The following is a 24,181-nucleotide window of genomic DNA, read 5'->3' as shown; positions in this document are numbered from 1 at the left end:
ATTTAGTAGTGAATTATTCACAGAGCCTTTAAACATATATAGTGTATATACACATACAATATATAATATTTATTATACATACAACATATACACTCATGTATATGTATCAAGTATATATATGTGGAGATACATATGTGTGTATGTGTGTATATATATATATATATGTATATATATATCCATCTATTTCTCACCACTCCCTGTATAGGCTTGGCTTGTGTTGTTATGTTGCATTGATGAAGGTTATTGCTAGCAATGTAACAGAAACTCTGGCTTTAAAAACCTGTAGTTGCTAACTATGATTTCTGACCCTGTAGCCAGAAGAGGAATATACACATCTCAGTGGTTCCTTTCCTTAGTATCAAAGCTAAATAGGGAAATAATCAAGAATAGCTTTCACTGTGAATGTCAGCTTGCAAAAACTGAGATGAAGCGGGGCCTGAATCCCTTTGGTCTCAAATACTTAATTAGAAAGAAAGCCTATGGTAAAACTATTGGGGCTTGGTCTTTAAAATGACAAAGGAGTATAATTAGAATTTAAGGTGAAAATGGATACCAAAAGAAGGGCTTTCTGAGAAAGTTTATGCATTTGTAATATCTAGAAAAGACTAATCTCTGTGTTTTAAGAATTAGCATCATTTTTTCCATCACATGCTATACATAATATATCATGTAACATTATAATGATATATATATATAATGATATATGACACAAGACATACATTGTTATGAAGAACTATATTATTGATATTACATCTTAATATCAGCAGTACAATTGTTTCAGGATTAAATACTGTTCTTCTTCTCAGGACCAGTGAGGCATTTTTTTCTTCTTATGAAGGGAAAGGTGTATACAGGCAGTTTTGTTTACTTGAACTGGTAGGATGAGTGAAGTAACCAGGCCTGTAATCCCAGCTACTCCCAAAGCAGAAATTGAGAGTATCAAAGATCAAAACTCCAGCATAGGCAAACACTCACAAAACTTGATCTCAACCAATAAAAATGGGCATATTGTTTCATGTCTGTGTTCCCAGCTGTGTGGAAGACCATACGTAGGGGCGTCAGCATCTGAGACAGGCCCCAGGCAAAAATGAGAGACCTTACATGAAAAAAATGACTGAATATAAGAGGGCTGGGGTGATGGTTCAACTGGAAGAATACCATGAGTATCCTACTAATGGGGCTGGGAAGGTGGCTCAGTGGTAGAGCACTTGCCTTGCATGCCTGAGGCCCTGGGTTCGATTCCTCAGCACCACATAAGCAAAAAGAAAAAAGCCGGAAGTGGCGCTGTGGCTCAAGTGGTAGAGCGCTAGCCTTGAGCTGAAGAGCTGAGGGACAGCGCCCAGGCCCAGAGTTCAGGCCCTACGACCGGACCCCCCCCCCAAAAAAAATATCCTACTAATGCCAAAGAGGTTTATCAATACTATTTTTTTCCTTTGGATAGAATATACCTCATGAAATAAAATTTTAATATCATAAACATTAACCAACAAAACTAAATGAGATTTAATAGGTTTTCTAACAGCCTTACACAACCACCTCTTTTAAGCTTAAATTATATACTTTATTTTGAATATCCTGTATGTAATGTGATTTAGAGCTATGTCTGGTTTAATAAATACCTATCATTGAGAAAAATGCAAAATCACATATAAATAAGAAATGTGGTAAATGATTTTTGAGACTCAGTTTGTTATGTAAAAATGAAATTGTTAACTAATTGTACAAACAGAACTGTGACATAAATCAAAGGTTCCTATTAGTGAAAATTACCTCCACTGATATAAAATTTTTATTCTATAAGATAATAAAAGCAGAAGACTAGTTGGTGTCTGTTACCATCATTAAAAATGCAAACAACCCAGATTGGCAATGGAAACACATGAAAACATTAAAGTCATATAATTGACAACTATTGCACCTAGCAATGAAAATCACAGACAAAATAAAGTCACAATCAAACTGAGTCAAGATTTTCTTCCAGACATATAAAGATAAATAGTTGATCAAAATAATGCAGAAAGAGTAATAAGCTAATCACAGATAATATAGAGATCAGTTTGAAATGGCTATGTGAAATTTATGGATAACGAAGTTAGCTAGTTTTTATCTTAGGGAAAATAAAAGGTCCTCAGATATTTATCATGTAGCAAATATTTTCAGTATCTTATTTATGTATGCATATATATATAATATAGACCTATAGTGGTAAGTATAAGGTGACATTAAAATAGATTGCTGAACCAGCTCTTTCATACTTCTAAAACCTGAATATCTGTAGGCATACTCTTCCATATGATGGGCTGTGCTTAATTTATAGTGATAAATTCCATGGTAAATTAGGATATTTTAAAAAGCTCTTTTGCTTTGATTCTCACATGCCCTCAATTTCCATAAATATTAAAGAAGTACTTCAACATCATTTACCCTTCAAAAGAATCCGAGGTAAAGAATAATAGTAAATTCCACCTTAGACACCACTGCCTTCTGAGAAAACTCACTGTGCACAATTTTTACAGCATTCCTATTAAATCAATGTTTATGTCTTGATAAATTCTTCCTGTAATTTTTGACCTTTAAGACTCCCTTTTCATTTTGTACATTATAAGTACATTAAGAACAGCAATAAAGATAAAAAACCTCTTGTGTTCATTTCGCTTAGCATCAGCTTATATGGTCATACATACATAGCTTTTGACCTCTTCTTCTTGTCTTAGTCATATACTAATTATTACAGATAAGGGAAACGGTGGGACCTATGTTTCTCTGAATCTGACTTACTTCACTTAATTTTTTCCAAGTCTTCACATTCCCTAACAAATGGGGTGGTATCATTCTTTCTGATGTAGGCATAGAATTCTTTCCCCATGGTATACAACCTCTGTTGTCACTGTATTTGATTCTGGTGCCCTGTATCTTGTATATACATTTATCTAATTTGGGGAGGGGAAGGGACATAACAAAATGCTGAAATAAGGTAACAGGATGACCCATTGTAACAATGAGATGTACAAGACAGTATGTTGAAAATGAACTTTACAACTTTGCAGGGTGGTAGGAGGGTGGAAGAGGGGAGGGAGGAGTTGGAAAGGTGGGGAGGAAAGAGATGGTAGGGGAAATATAAAGGAGCGTGTAACAATCCTCCATAGGAAATGGATTCATTACCTTCCCATGTAACTATAACCCCTCTGTACAGTATCTTTACAATAAAAAATATATTTAAAAGACTCCCTCCTCAAGATAACTACAACAGTAGAATAAGCTATAAAGAAAATTAAACAAACTAAAAGGCCTTTTTCAGTCATGATATTTTGCAAATTATGGGATGGACTGCTAACTTTGGAGCAATTGTATTGCTTCCAATTGTGTACTCTCCATTTGAAATTTTACATTGTATAACTTTACTATATGAATTTCCTTTTATTCCAAATATCTAAATACCTGAATCAGAGAAGACATATTTTAATGGATTCATTGACTACAGAATAAAATTAAGTGAATATCTACTTACTTTCTCTTTTCTTCCTGGTGTTCCTCTGGTTTGAACTCAAAATCTCATGCTTGCCCGGTTGGTTTGCTTAATAGGCTGACACAATATCACTTGAATAAATGCCTGTCTTTTGTTAGTTAATTTGTAGATAAATTCTAATGAGTTTTTCTACCTCAGCCTGCCTCAAACAAGGATTACAGGTGTAAAATGCTGACACCTAGCTTTTCCCTTTCCCTTTACTTTTTCATTTTTCTTTTTTCCCATCTATTTTAACATGAGAGTTTGAACTGAAAGTCTGCTTTTCTAAGGAGGCACTCTACCATATGATCTTTCTCCCAGCCCTTTTTGTTAGTCACAGCTGAGGGAGAAATTAACACGTATGCCTGGGTTGGCTTGGACCATAATCCTATCTTATATTCCCATTATATATCAGAAAACATGTTGAGACATGTTATCTTTCCTACATTATGATAATGCCAATTATATTTTTTTCCTCTGTGAATAACTAGTAGTGTAAGAGGCATAGGGTTGAAGGAAAACTTGGGCACATAATAGTTTTGTGTCTACACTCTGAGTTTTAAGAAGTAAGAGATTTACCATCTTTAGCACTAAAAATATTAAAGGGCTAACCCTCATTTGCATTCTAAATAATCCAAAATAAAATCAGTCAAAGACATAATTTATGTGAGGATATCCAACAAAATTTAGACCATTTTCATTATTATGGTTTTTGATACGGTTTCAAAATTATCAACTCTTTCTTCTTTTAGTATGGTTTTTATTTGGTGTTCTAATATATATTAGGCCTGATTTTGAGACAAAGATGCATTGTTCATGTTCCTGCAAGTCTCAAGTTCTTTAGAAACAAAATGGGTAATGGAGTACACAGGCATCATCACAATTTTTGCACATAGTGAATATTCAACAAATGTTAGTTGTCATTAGTTTATTATTACTGTTTCCATCTCTTCTATCATTGTTACCTTAAAGTATCTTATATGGTTTAATTTAAGTGATTCCTGTAAACATTTAACATGTTAATCAGCACAGAATAGATAGTAAATTTTTTGCTGCTTCTTATTCTATGTACATGCCTGCACTTAAACACATTTCTCTATACTTCATCATTTTCTGAGTCTCATACAGTTAAGTATAATTAAAAAATATTATTGTGACAAACAATAACATGTTAGAGAGACACTAGGTGTTTGGAAAGGGAGACTTGATTCCTATGATATAAAAGAATATGGAATAGTAGATATTCATTATAAACTGCTAATTTTTTGTTATATAGATAATGGAATTGGCCTATAGCAATTTAGCACTTACTTAATTCACATTGATTTGTCATAAGTTATAAGAATTAAATCTTTGGCTACATTTCAACTGAGTATACGAAAATAAAAAATAATGTGTTTATATCTTGTTTGTTTCTATGAGACCACTCTTTAAAAAAATACATTTGTTTTCATTCTGTACAATGGATTGATGATGGGTCATTTCATTTTAGGGGTTACCTGCAAGTCGTGTAAGGTACAGAGTTGATGATGTGCAATTTCCTTACCCTGCTAGTATTTTTGATGTAGAAGAAGATTCTGGAAGAGTAATAACTCGAGTCAATCTTAATGAAGAACCTACGACTATTTTTAAGGTCAGTGAGTCATTTTCTTTATTCTATTTGACATTTAACTTTTGATTGAAAGTTTATCTTGAGAAATGTCAATATTGTATTTTTATCTTCCCATTTTCTCACTTTAATCTTTTGAATTATAAAACATAATCTCTTCACAGAAACTTAGAGTGAAAATTAAGAAAAAAGAAAAAAGATTAGATACCATCATTTTTATTTTTATTCTTATGATAAATAAATGCAATTATAAAATATGTTTTAAAATAACATGATCATATCATATATAGTACTTTTAACTCATTTACATATTGCTCAAACTGACCAACTCTACTAATGCTACTTTTTTAATGATATGATTATTACCTATGTGAAGTAATCTATTTTATTACTTTCTAAGCATTTCCACTTTTTCAGTCATAGGATTAATTTTGTCACTGTGAATAAAGTCTTTGAAATTCCCTGCTTATTTAACCTTCTGAATATCAATAACCACTCTGCCTCACATAACTTTAACATTGTTTGGGAAAACTATTCTGCTTATTAATTGGTATCAAACCAGTGATATTAACTGTGACTTTCAGGATGAGGCTGGGTTATGGGCTTCTATATATATATATTGACTTACATTAAATTAGTAATCTGACTATTTAAAAGGCACATTTATTTCAGAGAAAGAATTTTGAAAATGATGCCATGCCTTAAAATAAACAGTACAAATTTTCTTTGTGTGGTTTCATTATTAAAGATAGTCATCTGTTATAAACCCACTGTGGTCACAAGCATATATAGATATCACATCATCAGGATAAAATTTTAGTTTGTATTGTTTGAATTATTTCTGCTACACTGCATGAACTTTATTTTTATAGTGTATTTTGAAGGGATTCTGTAACCAAATGTGTTAAATTGTAAAGATTTCCAATTTTATCCTCTACAGTGGAGCAGTAGTTTTCTGTTATCTTGTACACAATTAACTCTCTGGAAAATTAATTTCCTCTTATAAACCAACTCATTAGGTTTTTGCTATTGATGTGACTGAATTTAACACTTTTTTTAATAAGTGTGTTGAAGCAAGAAAAGGAGTGTGTTTATTGTAAGCAGCAGCAGAGTTTCAGGAAATAGTTGGTAAATTGGAGAAAGGTTATATCGTGCTCCTGGTTTTATTGATAGTCGTGTGTGTGTGTGTGTGTGTGTGTGTGTGTGTGTGTGTGTGTGTGTGTCTGTTGAATAGAGTTACTAACATTTTTTTTGAGGGGGGGGTCCAGTCATGGGGCCTGAACTCTGGGCCTGGGCACTGTCCCTCAGCTCCCCAGCTCAAGGCTGGCTCTCTACCACTTGAACAACAGCACCACTCCTGGGTTCTTTTTTCTGCTTATGTGGTGCAGAGAAATTGAACCCTGGGCCTCATGCATGCAAGGCAAGCACTCTACCACTGAGCCACCTTCCCAGCCCAGATTCTAACATTTCTGAGTTTTTGGTACAGGCAAATAAAAATGCAATTTTCTGTGAAGATTGCATGTGGATGTACCTCTTGGGTAGAATAAAAATGAGCATTGCTTCCACTACTGGGACTAGAATGCCCAATTATTAATATTTTATTTATTTTTATTTGTTTTTGTGTCAGTTCAGAAGCTTGAACTAAAGACATGGGGAATTTTCCTTATCTTCTTCTCTTTTCTTTCTTCTTCTTCTTCTTCTTTTTTTTTTTTGGTAGCACTTTACCCCCTGGCCACAATTTCTTTCTCTTTTTTTTTTTTTTGGACGGGGTGGGGGGAGGTTGGTCGGTCTTGGGGCTTGAATTGTGGGCTTGGGCGCTGTCCCTCAGCTCTTCAGCTCAAGGTGAGCGCTCTACCACTTGAGCAACAGCGCCACTTCCTGTTTTCTAGTGATTTTTATTGGAGATAAAGAGTCTTATGGACTTTCCTGCTTTGAACCGCCATCCTCAGATCTCAGCTTGAGTAGCTAGGATTACAGGCGTGAGCCACCGGCGCCTGGCTCCTGGCCACAATTTCATTTCTGGATTTTGGTGATAAGAGTCTCATGGTCTTTCCTGCCCATTTTGTTTTTGAACTGCAATCCTCAGCTGTCATCCTCTTGAATAACTAGGATAATAGACAGTAGCCACTAGTAAATGGCCCAATGATTAATATTTTAAATCTCTAATGATGCTTTCATTTTCTTCCTGGTTTTAATCTTTAACATGGATTTTTCTAACTCTTTAAGTTGGTGGTTGTTGCTTTTGATGATGGTGAGCCAGTAATGTCAAGCAGTGCCACAGTGAAAATTCTGGTCTTACACCCTGGAGAAATCCCACGATTCACACAAGAGGAATACAGGTATGGATTCCCATGAAGTTTAAGATAAGTGAACTATGTAATATAATTTGGTGAACACTCCAAATTGACTTAATATGTACCTAATGATAAGATTAGCTTCTAATTCCAGATTGATTTCAAAATTACTATAATATGTGTTTTAGCATTTAATGTTTTGAACATGAAAATTTAGTATAAGATATACCTATTTAACTAATGCTGTAAGGAATCATGGCTTGTTTCAAAATAGCAAAAGCAAGCTTGGCAAAATTATATATAACATTGTACTTTTGTCTTCCAATTCTAATTCATTAATGATCTCAATAAGGAGATGTTGACTTTCAGTTTCTCATTATAGCCAGCTGTGGTATATCTGGCAATGTATACCCATTTCTAAAAGGTACTCTGCAATGATATTTTCATCTAATCAGTCTTTCTGTATATTTTCATATTATTATGTATTATATGTTATAGGTGACTTAATTAGTCAGACAGTGCTATAATAAAATGCCATAAATCGAGTGATTTAAGAAAAACAGGTACTTATATTTTCACTGTTACTATATTGAGAAATAAAGGTTCAAGATCATGCTTTCCCTATGCCAGGCTTGGTCTTTCTTAATCACTAACAGAAAGCTATCTCCCTGTTGTATATAAAAGAGAGAGAGAGAAGATAGACAGACAGACAGAGACAGAGACAGAGAGGCCACAAGCTTACATTTTCTAAGAGACAACAAATCAATTGATGGGTGCGTACTTTTTAATCTCATCTAATTCTAATTATCTTCCCAAATCTTCCATTTACAAATGTAATCCAATTGTTTATCAAGGGATGGATGATAAATTAGATAGATAGATAGATAGATAGATAGATAGATTCATGTTTGTCTTTGTCTGGGTCTCTATAGATAAAATATCAACATTCCAAATCTGTTTACTCTCATACAATTATAAACAAATCATATAGTAAGTAATTTTTATTTCATTATATTTTCAGCAAATTCATTACTTATAGGTGGCACACAGTCCTGAAAAGAGACATATAAAAAATGTCTCATTAGTACAAACTTTTTTGAAGCTAGGGATGATTACTGTTTTTAATTGCTGGTGACTGACTTTCATTATGAACATATACCATTAGTAGTTTCTGCTTATACAAATAAAGTTATTCATCAAAATGGCTTAAAAAAACACTGTAAAAACAACATTGAGGAAGGAAGTTGAATAGATAACTAACTATACCTGAATAGTTCGGAACTACATCATGAAGGCAATATCAAACTTAGGCCATTCCCCCCAAAGCATAAAAGAGAATATCTACATCTAAGAGTAAATGCATATACAATAACAATCGACATTTGAATCTGCACTATACTTCAGTAGTTTAGTCTATCCTGAGATGAATTGGGAGTCTGGATTTGATCCTAATTTAAAACCAAGAAAACTTCTCTATAATCTCAAATTGGAGATCATAGAGGAGTTTATAGAATTTGTGGTGAGGGTATGAAGGAATGAAGTACCGGATGCATCACAAGCCAAATGATTTTCTCCTGTCATAAATATTTACCTTTACAGTATTCTAGCACTAATTTAAATTATTTATGCTATTACTGGACAATAGCACATATACAAGCCATTTACATGTAACTATCTAAAACAAAAATCCTCACTCAATGTGATTCAAAGTTCATATTTTTCTCCTGTATGTCTATTACCATTTCTCTTCATTTGTATTCTATGGTAAGCTGTGGACTTGAAATTGGTAAGGAATATACTTTTTTCTTGCTTTTGGAGGAACTTCTCTGACTATGTATAACATTGGGATTCTTAAGAACTAAACAAATGAAAAATCACTAACTTTACTAGTAGGCATGTTACTTATCAAAAGTATATTATTCTATGTTCTACATCAAAACCAAGCCTCACAGTTTCAAACCAACAAAAGGTTTTGTTTTCCAAAAACACTTGCCTCAAATCTAGTCATTCCTTTGAAACCCCAAGAGAAGAAGTTTCTGATACAGTGACAACTCCCCTTTAAAAAAGGACATTGTTCGTTTCTGGGTTTTCATGGAGAGCTCACTTCTTATTAATAGAAGCATGCTTCTAGACGTCTCAAAATAGTGCACTGCTCGTTATCTCTTTCAGCTAAAATGATGAGGCACTGAGATCAAGGTCATAGATAGATTCCACTTTCTTTGTTAAGTGTCATTGTTCAATATTACATTTAAAAACTACAAATGCTTTATTCAAAGGAAAAGTTACCATGTCATACCATCTGTGGGTGTAACAGCTAACTACAAATAGATTCTATTAATAAAGCTCTTAACACTAAGAACAAAAAGCTAACCAATTAATTGGGGCTATAATTAAAGGCAGTCACAGAAGTAGAAATAAGAAAACCTTGACCTTCCAAACCTTTTCTAAAAACTGTAAACTTGCCCTGGATTGTCTCAATTTACCTGTTATTCTAAGTTATAAGTTGAATTTAGTAATTTTATATCCTATGACTTATGCATAGAGTGTATTTAAGAAACAATATTGTCATGATGGACTCAGTACTATATGAGTCCTAAAAAAACTGATTTCTTTTTGTCTCATCAGACACCCAGGAATACTAAAAAAATATAAAAAAGAAAGTTATATCAAAAATGGTAAGCAGGTACTATGGCTTAGACTGATGCAAACAATTGAATTAAGTTAAACTTTCACAGATGTTGTAATTTAAGTGAAAGTTGAGAAGGTAGTGTAAAAGCTGACCCAGCTTCATTTGCTATGTGAAGCCATGTAATTAAGTTCAATTCTGATGAAATGTGGAAGAAAGTGATCTCTACCATTCCTTGTCTAAGGCTTATTAACCTATCCTTCTGAGGATTGTTTAAATGTAGACAATACTGAAGTAGGTAGATCAGGTCTGGCCGTGCATCTTGGCCATATGGTGGATGGTAGGGTTTTGCATCTTGTCTTCATGGTGGGTGGAGAAGGCGTAGCCCCCACAACCCAGGTGATGGGCATGCCTGAATTCCTGGAGGCAGGGGTGGGCACTTAACAGATAGGTTACTCACCCTGTCAGTCCAGTGCCTGGGACTTGAGTTTCCTGTGACCCTGCAATTTAAGCCTGGAACAGCCCAGCGCCAGGAGACCATCCTGGTCTCCGTGTTTTTGTCCTGCCTCCTCTCTCCTGTCAGTTCTCAAGAAACCGTGGTGTCCCACTTCAGTTCTCCATTGGAGCTGAATTGGTTTCTTTGTATTGTTTTTGTTCTTTCTTTCCTCTCTGGCCTTCATGGCTCAATTTCCTAACAGTGTTAAGTCTATTTGCTGGCTGCTGGTCTTTGAGACAGGAATCCACCAAGCGGCCGACAGCCTTTTAATAAAGACTCCAAGATTCAATGTCTCAAAATGTGGCTTCTCCAATTTTTAGCTGTACCAACAATAAGAGACATTAAAAATAAAAATAGAATTAAAACATAAAAGGAAATTAAGACCTTCAGGCCCAATTTGGAGGACAGCATTTTGAAAAGGTTTGTGCTTGTTAGGAAGAGAATAGTGCTGAACTGGTATTCTGTGCCACTAATGAGGAGCATATACATAAATTAATATAATTAAATATCAACTAACTTGTTAATTTTTCTTTAATATGTATGGGTATATTAAGACCTAATTTACATATATACATATATTAAAGGTCAATATTTATATCTATTAAATGTCTTCATTTTTATTGGCCTTAAGTTTCATCATGACTTAATATTTAAATTTTACCTTATGTCCATCAAAATACTAAAAAATAAAATCCTTTATGTATTTTCCATCTCCCTGCCCTGTGTTGCTAATTCAGATCCTACAACAATAAGACATCAGTATGAGATTTAACAAGGAAGAATGGTATTGAGGGAGCACAAGTGGGAGAGAATTTTGGAGGATACAGGGTAAGGCAGAGAGAACACTGAGATGGTATTACATTCTGAAATCCAGTGAAGAAGAGGGATTAATGTGTCATTGGAGTATGCTATGACATTTAGGTGCATTCCCATAAAGAAATCAGCTAGTCCTCCAGTCACATTCTTCAAGGAAGATACCTGCCTTAGAATTATTGTTATTCTCAGCTATGTACTGCAAGCAGTGTCTTGATCCTAGCACAGCAAGAGAATTCAAGCATTTTATCTTCATGGTAAGCATATGTGCATACTTTATGAGTTTTTCCCATCATTTATTATGTTTGGTAATCTGTAAAAATGGTAATGCTGTCATATCAAATTAATTAATGCAACTCTCATTGAATATACAGAAACTGTCAAAATCCTAATAAGAGTTAAGCAGTTAATAAGGCTGAGAATGGATCAGATCCTGTAGGTCAAATATGTTAGCATTTGCAGAAATACCATTTGACCTTCATCTCAGGATGATGGACTCGTATCCACACCAGAATTTACTTGTCACCAGGTTCAGAAGTAAATGCCGTGGAAAGGTCAACATGTCTGAAATAGATCATGCAGTCTAAAAGTGAATATTGATTCTGAGTGGAAAATGGTACAGCTTACATAGTTTATCATAAAGCTAATCAAAGCAGTTTTTTCTTACAAATTTTCCAAAAATATGTTAATGCAGGCATATCTTTTATATTCATTTAAATGGAAGTGTACTAACTTTTATCATCAGCTGTTTTTCTAATGGTACATTTGTATTTGTGATTTACAAAAAAACAATTTCCACAAAAATAACAATTTAGTTTATTTGCTCTGATCATATAAACAAGTGAAGAGTCGTGTTGTTAAATATTTTTGTTAACTTCTTAAGTTGATATATTTCTAGTATAGTCAAAATAAAATTGCTTCCCATTTTCTAACATTATTCAAATTTAAAATATAAACAAAATTGAAATACTATACAAATGAGCATGTTAGCCTTGAACTAAGCAACTCAATCTCAGCAATGGGAGGGAGGGAACAAGTAGGAAAGAGGGAACAGCTGATGCTATGCAAAACAAAAGAAATGTAGATATCACCCAATGTGGAAGAAATAACTGTATTGCAAAGCTCATAGAACTCATAAATGTTATAAACCATGATAGAGAATTTGCCCCATGAAAGTTAGAATTGTTTGTGACTTTAACTAAGCATCACTATCCCACAATACTGTGAAATTTGGGAAATTATATGATCATTTAATCACAATAAAGAATTTGAAAAAAATTCAGATATTCTCTAGACAAAAGTAATATTCCCAATTTTCCTGTCCGATTAAAAAAAATGGTACTTGTTGACTAGTATGAGCTAATTTTGTATCTCTTGTTATTTAAAATAGAAAACAAAGGTATAATTGGTAATCTGGGGATATCTACTTTCATGCTCTCTACTGTACTGTGAAAAATAAAAGATATATCACAATAGCTAAGAAAAGTGTGAATAAGAAGTTAAAGCCTGCATCACTGATTCACAGAATTAAATTTACATTAAGAAACTTTCTGATTCATTCTTATATAAATCATACAAATTTAATCCTGGAGATTTTAGATTCTTTATAATAAGTAAGCAAAGGGAAGCATTTGGTCTTGATTCTAAAAATATATGAAATAAAAATGACACAAAATCTATTAATATTATACAAAATCAATCCATGCTCAAAGCATAACTTGATTATGAAACTTGTTTCATATTTTAATTCTGAATTATTGCTACCATGAGAGTTGGGTTTATGTGAGGATAACCTTCCCTGTCTTCTTATTGTATTAAAATTGTTTATAAAAATAATTTACTTTACCTGTCCAATGAAAAATTGACTCTGATAATTTATCTGCACAGCTTTATTAAGCTCCCTCTAGCCCAACATGGAACTGGATTTCTCCACATCTTCAAGGTGGTACAGGGTTTCATCTTTTTTTGTGTGTTTCTGGATTAAGACAGCATTATTGGAAAACCTGTACTAAATTTCATACTATTCACTTAAAGTCCCTGGTAGGAAATTAGGCAGGATTTTCAGCACAAATATTTATATCCATTGCAGGGTCTTTTTATTGGATGTTATCTGTGAATCATTTTGGTTCAAGTGAAACATTTAATGAGATACAATGATTTCATTTTATTAGTAATTAATACTAACATATTTCTGAGGCAAAATTGGTAAAGACTTAATTTGATGAGTCTGGAGAAGTAGATTGGGCCATACCATATTAATGATGATTTTTATTATCACAGAGAAATTGGAAAGGCATAGAATGCTTTTATACAGGCAAAAGACATGTATAGAGGGGTGGTCATGAAAGGTCACTGTGTTTCTCCACTCTGTAAAGAAGGTAGGTTTTTATGCAAAGTGTTGATTCAAAATCATGGCATTTTATTTTGTGACCAATGCATACCTGTGAGGTCATTCATGTCCAAATTCCTCTGCTGTTTTATATCTATGTCACTGAATTAATCTTCAAACCTTGAATTCTATGTCTAGTAAATTTTCTACTTGGCCCTATTCCATTTTTAAATATAATAAAATCAAAATCACATACAGAAAAATACATGATAAGAAAACATACATCAGGAAGTTGTAAATAAGTGAAAGCAGGAAAGTTTTTTATTAATGGCAAACATATATAATTCAAACAGAATTCTGTTTTTTAATATGGTTTATTCTCAACAGATGGATTTTAAGTTCATGAAGGGATCAGGATAAATTTTCATCATATCGATATAGTCTTTAATTTCTCCAAAGAAGACACACTTTAGAGTAAAAGGAGATAATTTTACCCTCTTTACTTTTAAACTTGGCCTATGGACAAAACAAGGGTTTTCATAAATTGAGTTTTCTTATCATTTGTAACTCCCAATGTAAATGTCAATAGCCAAAGTTATTCTATAAGTTTTTGGTGATCTGTGACACTTGAAATATTCTTGTTCATTGCAGACTTTTTTCTTTCATCATTATTTATTCATTTATTTCCCAGTTTTGTTAACATATACAAGTTGCATCCAGGAGTTACTGTGATGTTCTTTATATACATCCAACCTATCCTGATTAGGACCTTCCATCTCTACCATCACACCTCCTCCTGTCAATTTCCAAAGGTTCCATTGTTCTATTTCACATATATATATATATATATATACATATATGCATATGTATATAATTTCTCTGGCAAGTTTTTACATTCTGAGAGCCACTGAGAGGAATTCAAATAAACTCTGTTAATGATAGCAATTAAAAATGAAACAAAGCAAGCTTACGAACATATAGGGTTACAGTTTTACCTTTAAACTAAGGAAATTATTTGTTTTCCACAGATTCAGGACCAATATGCTCCATGAATGTGAGCTAAATAAAACTTAATATATATATTATATATTAAATGTAATATACAATATGTATTATTATTTCATTTATATATTTTATTTACATGTTTATTTTATTATCAATTATTGATATATATACTAATCAATATTCACCCATCCAAATGCCCTCCATTCATCTTCCTCATCCCCAAACTGAACCTATTTTAGATTTTTGTCCTTCATTTATATCAGCTATTTAGTGTTATATAAATGACCTTACACATTTAATGATTTACAAAACAAATTATTATTTCTAATGGTGCCATGGATTGGCTGAGAAGAGCAAGTACTGATCTCACCTAAGCTGACTCAGGCTGCTCTCAGGATTGAAAATTCTATCTGACAAATTTAAATACTCAAGAATAACTTATTCAAGAGTGTTGAGATATGCGCCAGAATTTAGCACTCTGAACTCAGACCTATGAGATGAAATGGAGGGTTGTAAGCCATTCAGTCATGTCAACTGGCTTAGCCAAAAGCAAAAAGCAAATGTTCTCTTGCTTTTATAAATGTATGTAGTACTACATCTTTAAAGCAATGTATCTATCAAAGTTGGTCTCTAACCTCCTAGAGAAACTGAGTGATAGGTGTGAGAGAGCTAGATAGCTGTCTCCCTTGGTAGCATTTCAAAGAGATGTGCTAAATCACAAAGTTAGCAGCATTGGAATCAGAACACTTCTAGTTTGTTGGGAAGACATCCATTGTTGCCAGGTAGAGAGAGGAGGAAGAGGAAGACAGGAGCTAATGACAATAAAGTACATTATTTGGACAAGATGTCCAAACTTTCTTTACAATCCAGCAGACTGTTGCAAATGTTATTTCTGATCATGACCTCAGGAGCCTAGAAAAGCAGAATTTGGGTCTATGTTATCAAGAAATGTAAAAATTTGAATGAATTTTTCTGGCAGATTCTCTCAGTCTGAGATTCACTAAGAGGAATTCAAATAAACTCTATTAATGAGAACATTAAAAGTGAAACAAAGCAAGCATACCAACATCCAGAGTTACAGTTTTACCTTTAAAATAGTTAGGGAAATTATTTGGTTTCCACAGCTTCAGGACCAGGATGCTTCATATATCTGAGCTAAATAAAACTTAATGATAGTAAACATCAGTACCTAACTACTTGTTTTTTTTTAAATTAATTTCTCTTATCTATAATTCATCCAAAGAATTCTAGAAGAATTGCTATCCTGCTGATTCATGTCTAGAAAACTATTTTCTTACTTAAATATGTAGAATCAGATCACTCTAATGCAATTACCCCAAGGTTAAAAATAATAGGCATTCCAGTGTGTTTATTTTTCTTCTCATTTTCATTAAGTTCCCTCATAGCAGATATAAAAACAATTCCTTAATTGGCACTGCTTTGCAAATATATTGAATTTAAACACGTCAAAATAAATTAGATTTGTTTCTCTGTAGAAAGAAAGTAATAGAGCCAGATTGAATCTCAGTGTAATTTTATAGCACCTATTTACAAACACTTTTATATCCTAAACCTCATGACATTTAAAATAATTAGGAGCTTTAGACAACATGTATAATATTTACTTTTATTGTTGCTTCTTGAACCCAGAAAATAAAAGCACAGTGTAAATTGTACAATAATTGCTTCATCTATATTTATAACATAAAATCAGAGTCAATATTTTTGGATACTGCAAATTATGTTGTTTTAAGAGTCATTAATGGGATGACTCAGATCAATAAAAATAAATTTATTTAAAAAAGAATTACTGTACCTTATATATTTAAAACCATTCATACATTTTAAATATATAGCTGAAATAATTTATATCTTCAGAAGAAAAATTAATATTGGAAACTTTTGGCTGATAATTTATGTAGCAATTAATTCTTTTGGTTCATAATTTATCTGCAAAGATTTATTGTAAAATGATATATTTGCACTTTTTAGCTGATTTTTCTTCCTGCTAAAATGGTGGATTTTAAGATACACAATTCAATATTATTCAACAAGAAAGCAAAGTATTACATCAAATAATAAAATGCCACAGAAGAAACTAAGTATGCAAAAAACAAAAACTAAACAATAACAAAAAATGAGAAAGAAGATGCTAGCCTCAAAAGTTTGCAACTGTTTCATTCATGAAAAAGAAAATAGAAAGAGTGAACAGACACAAGTATGGCTAAGGCTTAAAGAGAAGGAAGGCATGAACTTTAAACTTTAAAAAAAAATAGGAGATACCTGGGTCATGGTGAAACAGATTCGCTGATAGCCAAATTTTTGTTGAGGTCGTTGCTTGGTCTTGGGGCTTGAACTAAAGCCTGAGGGCTATACCTGAGCTCTTTTTGCTCAAGGTTAGCACTCTGTCACTTTGAGCCACAGCTCCATTTCTGATTTTCTGGTGGTTAATTGGAGATAATTGTCTCATGGACTTTGTTACCAGGGCTGGTTTCTAACTGTGCTTCTCAGATCTCATTCTATTGAGAAGCTAAGATTACACACATGAATCACCAGTGTCTGGCCTTATTGTCAATTTTAAGAGATTATTTCCATTGTACAGATGATAGCAAAATCATCAATATGCTGTCAGGTAATGTCCAAACACTTTCACTCATGACAACCTATGGCCCTACCGTCTGCACTGGCTAAGACAAAACACACTCATACACGAGTTATACAACTTTTTTGGTAGTTATCCTACCAAGTTTGGTGTGATGACTTCCCATTGTGGTTTAAATTTGCCTTTCCAATAAATTTGTGATCAAGGAAAGTACTTCTAATGCCTATGTATGGTATTTTCCATATATTATTTGTATGTCTTTTAATAGAAATAATTTACAAATCATTTGTGCATTTTTATTTATACTTAAATGAAGAAATATTGGTCCTTCTTGCAGCACTTCTCATAGGAACCAAAATATGGAATGAATCTATGTTGGTAAAGAAAGAAAATGTGTCATATATGGTGGAATTATATTTTTCACTAACCAAGAATCCTGCCATTTGTAGCATCATATTAAATGAAATTAGCCAGGCACAGAAAGACAAATACCACAGGATCTATTCTATGCAGAATCTAAAATAATTAAATTCATCAAAGCATAATATCATGGTGACTATCAAGGGTTAGATGTTAAAATATACTTGGGATACATGGATCAGATAATTTTAAATTTCCACTTAGGGGGAAAAAACCTTCAAGAGATCATTTGTACACATGGTGACAAAAGGATAAATTTAAATGTAGTATCTATCACTCAGTGTTCTGTCTTAGACATATCATTTAGATTTTTGTGTAAGAATTAGTTGAGGTGAATTTAGAATATATGTGAAAGTCTGTTAAGTTGGGTAAAAGTGGCCAAAGAAATGTAGTGTTGCTTGTGGGAAATAATGGAAACAAAAGCTCTTTGGGGGGTATTTTGGAATTCAGGGGCCCCAAATCCCCACCTCCATCTCAGGCCATGACTGATAAAACTGTTTTTGACATAGGCTATTCCTAGTCATTTACAATATGAAACATTCTCTTCCCCTCCACTCTGTCTCTCTCTGTCTCTCTGCCTCTTTTTGTCTCACTCTGTCTCTGTCTCTCTCTCTTGTGTTGAAGGTTTCAGTGTTTTAAAGATACAACTTATCTGTTTCAAGTACTACCCTTATTTTATGAAGATTTATGATATATTCAGCTTTGAAAATTTCAACACTTTGATTTTAATTGGATATTGGAAAATTAGAAGGCTAGTGATCTATTATATGTTGTAAGTAGATGATTGCAGCTCTATGAATTAATAGTGAAAGATTGTTTTCATTTTTTAACATGGAATAAAAATACTTTTCAAATTAAGTAAAACATTTCGATTGTGTTCTATGAAAGGAAACAAGGCGAATTGCATCACATTGCAATCACAAATATTGGAAATGGAAAACTGATAAAAATATTACTGTAAAACATTGTAAGTCAAATTTAGTCACCTGATGCTTTATAAAATCCATTTTCATAGATATCAAAAATTCCCTTTGTTAATTGGGAAAGCTCATATTGGATTTCTATTATTTCATAGCAGTCACACTGCATCCATCCCTTACTTCCATCTTTTTCTATATTTATTCATATGCTACCTCTGTTATTAAATTGGCTAATGAGTCTACTTTCTCTGCCCACATGACTACCTGGCTTATGATTTACACAAGCCCCTGCTTCTTTCATTTGAGTGCTATCTGATTCCAAAGACAGCGTACTTTGCCCAATATCATAATTGATTCTTTCCAGGACATAAAATAATAATAAGTCCTGTGTATCAATAAATAGAAAGTAATTGAGATTTTGTAATCTAAATCTCAGTTGTCACAGAGGTTCATTTAATTCTAGCCAGGAGTAAATTGCATTTTTATACTATGTTTGATGCTAGTATAAAGAAATATATTGGAACAATTAAGACAAAGGTTAATGTACAACTTTTTTCTAGAAGTAAAATCACTATAGACATTTATTAACAAAGACAATTATAAATGCTTTTAGTTGTGTTCATCAGATTTAAATTGCTTCTTAAATTGAGCTGCATGCTTTCTCCCATACTATTTTCATGCTGGTTATATACTAATATTTGAAAAAATAGATATTTGAAATAATATTTGGAATAATAGATGAACACTTTCTTCCATTTCTTCTAGTATTCAAATTTAAACTTGGTGCTTTACTCTCCCTCAGCTAGTTGCTCATAGTTGGTGCTCTACCATTTGAGCTAGCCTTATTCTTACTGGTTATTTTGGAGTTTGAGTCTAGGATACTTTTTCTATCTGGGCTGTAGCCAATCTATGGTCCTTCAGACCTCAGACTTTTGAATGCCTAAGATTATAGGAGTGACCCACCAGTGACTGACAATAGATGGAATTGTTCTAATGTTAAAGTTAAAGGCAGATTAAACATAAGCACCATGTCTGCATACTTAATAAAAACTGAAAAACAGAATAACTGCAGAGAATATAAAGTTACTTTGTTCTTACATAGTAACCAAATAGTCAAAATACTTAGGCAATATCTAATTCCACGAAAAGAAACTCTTTCTTTAAAGTATCTCAAAATATGATGAGCATCCATCTTTTTTTTTTTCTTGATACTGGGATCAGGACTCTTGTTGGGCTAGTGGACTAGCACTTGAACCATGCCTCCATTCATAGCATGTTTTCTTATACCCAACTATTTTAATGAGTATCAAGTAATTAGGTGGCATAAATTAACACCTTATTACTCCAATATTCCACTTGAATATAGTTATCTAATGAAGTATGGGAGGCCTGCTATATACTTGGTGAATCAAAACTTCAAACATCAGTTAGGCACTGGTGGTTTCTGCTTGTCGTCCTTCCTACTCAGAAAGCTGAGATCTGAGGATCACAGTCCAAAGCCAGACCTAGAAGAAAACTCTAAGGGATCTTACTTCCAATTTACCAGCAAATTGCCAGAAGTGAGGGTACAGTGTAGTTGGCAGAGTGCCAGCTTGAGCAAAAAGCAAAGAAAAAATATCTGTGAGTTCAAGTCCTAGTATAAGCACAGAGTATATCTTTTTCTTAATCTATCTATCTATCTACCTATCTATCTCTCTATCTATCTATCTATTCAGGAAGTTTCTCCACATCAGGCGTCAAGCCATCTTCATGATTTCACACAGTAAAATTCTGAGCATTAATTATATTTACCCAAACTTGGAACCAATCAAGATATCATGAAAATATACTGTGGTATAGCTGAACAATGGAATCTCACTCAACATTCCAAGAAAAAAAAAACCTGGGCACTAAGTCATAAAAAGACTTAGTGGAAAAAATATGTGCATTTTGATAAGTGAAAGGAAGCTGGCAAGGCAAGGTACTGCACGTTTCCAACTGAATGAGGGCCTGAAAAGGAGAAGAATAGGGATAGAGTAAAAAATGAGGAGACAGTGGTTGGCAGGGTTTAGGTGTGGGGAGGTAGGGAATCTTTGGAGCTCAGAGAATTTTTAGGGCAGTACAAACATTTGTGTGAATGTGTCCTTATGCATTTATCCAAACACACAGAATGTATTACACCACAAGTGAAGCCTAATGTCAAGCACAGTTTTAAGGGACTGTGTGGGATGTGTCTATTGGAGAGGCTTCAATTGTCACAAAGGTGCCACTGAGCTGAAAGATAATCCTAATACAGGATGCTCTGTGTTTCTATGAAGGAAGAAAATAAGTAGGAAATTCTCATGTATTTTATTTTCCTCGGATTTCTGTGACCCTAATGTTGCTTTGAAATGGTATCATAAAATAAGAACATCATTATCTCTATACCTGCAGACCTCCGCCTGTAAGTGAACTTGCAGCCAGAGGAACAATTGTGGGTGTGATTTCTGCTGCAGCTATCAACCAGAGTGTCGTCTACTCCATTGTCTCTGGGAATGAAGAAGGTTAGTAGAAAGTTTGTGTTTTCACTTTAAGCCTATAATCTTAGAATAAGGATAAATGTCGCACAAATGATTGCTTATCCTATTTTGTCTAATAGAGCTGTGTCATATTGATAAATTTAACCAGTAATGATCAATAATCTAGTTACATTAAAGTTATCTTCTTTAAGAAGTACTGAATTGAAATAGCCTCTACCTTCTTATCTTTGATGATGTTTTAATGATATTTTTCAAAAAAAATTACACTGTGCTTTCAGATAACTCACTGATAGCTGTTCTATCTATCTAGCCTATGCCATCCTAACTTTGAAGAAAATTTAGGAATATAGGAATGTTTCAGTGTGAAATGGGTGGCATACACATCAATATCCGTATTTGTTATCAAATAATTTCCAGTCATATTAGTCGTAACCATAAATAAACAGGTCATTTGTGTTTTGCTGACCAAACATTATCAGAATGCTAGTGACTTTGTAGCTTTTGGGAATAATCTCAAAGTGCAGTTCTTTCTTCCACCTATTATCTATTATCTATTGTTGTTGTTTTTCCTTTTGATACCCAGGTAGTCTGACAAATTGCAGGTTATCAGCAAATAACCTGTTCTGAAGTTTACCAGTAAATTATAAAAGCCTTTCTCAAATATTTCCATGACCAAATATTACTCAAAATTACTGCTCCTAAAGCAAGTGCTTGATATCTTGCTTTTCTTATTTCTTATTTTATTCTGTGCTTCTCTGTCTCTTTCATAAATTAACAGAACTTCATTTTTCTCCCTTGGGCTTCCTGTACCTGACTAGGACAAAAATGTCTCAGTCTATTCCAATAATTTCCATGTGTGATACTGACTGTTCTTTTCCTTTAAGATAGCAATGAAGTTCAATTTCCCATCAACTTTAACCATAGCAAGTATTTCATATCCAATACATTGATTAGTTCATTCAACAAATATTTATTGGGCATCTTTCATGTACTAATGATGCTTCCAGGTTGTAGAGACAAAATATGAGCAAAATGGATCCTTGTACTCATGTAAGTGAAGAGTTCTGTAAGAGGAGATAGGGACAGGTATGGCAATTCGCAGCTATAATCTTAGCTATGTAGGAGACAAGCATGAAAACATCTTGGTCCAAGACCAGTCTTGGGGAAAAAAAGAGCATTATACCTTACTTGAGTAATTAACTGAAGCAAAAAGAGCTAGAGGAATGGTTAAGGGCCCAAGTCCTTATCTAACAAGTACTGCTCCCTGGGTCCAAACATTAGACTGCAATTAGAAAGAGAAGATGAGCAATCAAATTGTTAAATAAATTTCTCTAAAATTTTTAGGACGTAAGAAATCCTAGACAGGAAAAATGAGATATGGGGTTAGGGAATGGGAATGTGGGATATTATGAAGCTAACCAATATATACTTATTTTCATTGAAATACAATAATTTATAAAATGGGGCAACATATTTTTAGATATTTAGAATAATACATGTTTTCAAATAACTCACATATTAAATTTTAATTTTCTTGGTAAAGTGTTATCAAGTCTTAAAAGAATAATGTCTAGTGAAATTAGAATTTCTTTTATTTTCTTTTATTGTAAAGGTGATGTAAAGAGGGTTACAGTCACATAAGTACAGTAATGAGTGCATTTCTCTGCAAAGAGTGTTACCTCCTCCTTTTTCTCCCTCCTTCCTTCCCTACCGAATCGACCCTCCAGTTGTAAAGTTCATTTCCACCAGTGTCTAGTGCGTATCACTGTTGCATTGGTTCCACCTTTTGTTCCACTGTTTCTGTGATCTCCCTTCCTTTTGCCAAATCAGATAAACTTCTATACAAGACAAAGGGTACCAGAATCAGAAACAGTGACCATAGGGACTAAACCAAAGGAGAAATAAAAGAAAGCCATAAGAAATAACAGAAAACAGTACAATAAAAAATAGGAAATCAAAACAACAATTAGAAAAATCCCTCATCTCCATATATTAGAGTTCATTTCAATTAGCATCAGTTTATAAAGTCATAGCTATTGGTCTATTGAGATCCTCTGTTAGGACTATCCTGGACATACGCTAATACACATGAGGGAAACCATGGATCCTATGTCTGGCTTACTTCACTTAATATGATTTTTCCAAGTTTTTCCATTTCCTTATGGGGTGATTTCTTTTCTTTTTCTTTTTTTTTCTTTTTCTTTTTTTTTAATGAGGCTTACATTCTGGGCCTGAGCACTCTCCCTCAGCTCTTCAGCTCAAGGCTAGCTCTCTACCACTTGAGCCACAGCACCACTTCCAGTTTTCTGGTGGTTTATTGGTGATAAGAGTTTCACGAGCTTTCCTGCCCATGCTGGCTTTGAACCATGATCCTCAGATCTCAGCCTCCTAAATAGCTAGGATTACAGGCATGAGCTACCAGAGTCAGGCTGTAATGTCATTCTTTCTGATGGAAGCATAGAATTTCATTTTGCATATATATACCACATTTCCTTGATCCATTCTTCTACTGAAGGGCATCTGAGTTTATTCCATAGCTTAGCTACAGTAAATAATGCTACAGTGAACATTGTTGTGCTGGTAGCTTTAATATGGCCTTGTTTGTGATCATTTGGGTAAATGCCCAGGAGTGGGATTGTTGGGTCATAAGGCAGCTCTATGTTTAGTCTTTTGAGCAACCTGCCTACTGCTTTCCAGAGTGATTGAATCAGTTTAGATTCCCACCAGTAGTGTAATAGTGTTCCCTTTTGGCACAATCTTGGCAGCATCTGTTATTATTTGTTTTCTTGATAATGGTCATTCTAACTGGGGTGATGTGGAATCTCAACGTGGTTTACATTTGCGTTTTTTTATGGCCAGTGATGTTGAACATTTCTTCATATGTCTACTGGCCATTCTTGTTTCCTCTAAAGAGAAGTCTCTTAAATTCTTTGCCCGCTTATTAATGGAATTGTTGTCTCTTTCAAGATTTATTTTGGGCTGTTAATTTTTTTAGCTCTAAATATATTTTAGGTATACGTCCCTTGTTTAATGCATAGCTAGTAAAGATTCGGTGGGCTTTCTA

The 24,181-nt window shown here is 33.5% G+C and overlaps 1 protein-coding gene across 14 annotated transcripts in view; it reads left to right on the top strand.

The window, feature by feature from the left end:
• The window catches only part of Pcdh15 (protocadherin-related 15), a 453,622-nt gene that overhangs the window by 342,694 nt on the left and 86,747 nt on the right, over positions 1-24,181 (top strand). For all 14 annotated transcript variants that reach the window (XM_013017079.1, XM_013017081.1, XM_013017082.1 and 11 more), the window contains 3 exons: positions 4,998-5,138; positions 7,341-7,453; positions 21,032-21,141. In XM_013017079.1, coding sequence (XP_012872533.1) covers positions 4,998-5,138; positions 7,341-7,453; positions 21,032-21,141 — 364 coding nt within the window. The remainder of the gene's footprint in view (positions 1-4,997; positions 5,139-7,340; positions 7,454-21,031; positions 21,142-24,181) is intronic.

The sequence above is a fragment of the Dipodomys ordii genome, unplaced genomic scaffold, assembly GCF_000151885.1.
Source record: "Dipodomys ordii isolate 6190 unplaced genomic scaffold, Dord_2.0 Scaffold34, whole genome shotgun sequence".
In the NCBI taxonomy this organism is placed as follows: domain Eukaryota; kingdom Metazoa; phylum Chordata; class Mammalia; order Rodentia; family Heteromyidae; genus Dipodomys; species Dipodomys ordii.
This window is presented reverse-complemented; position numbering and strand designations above follow the sequence as displayed.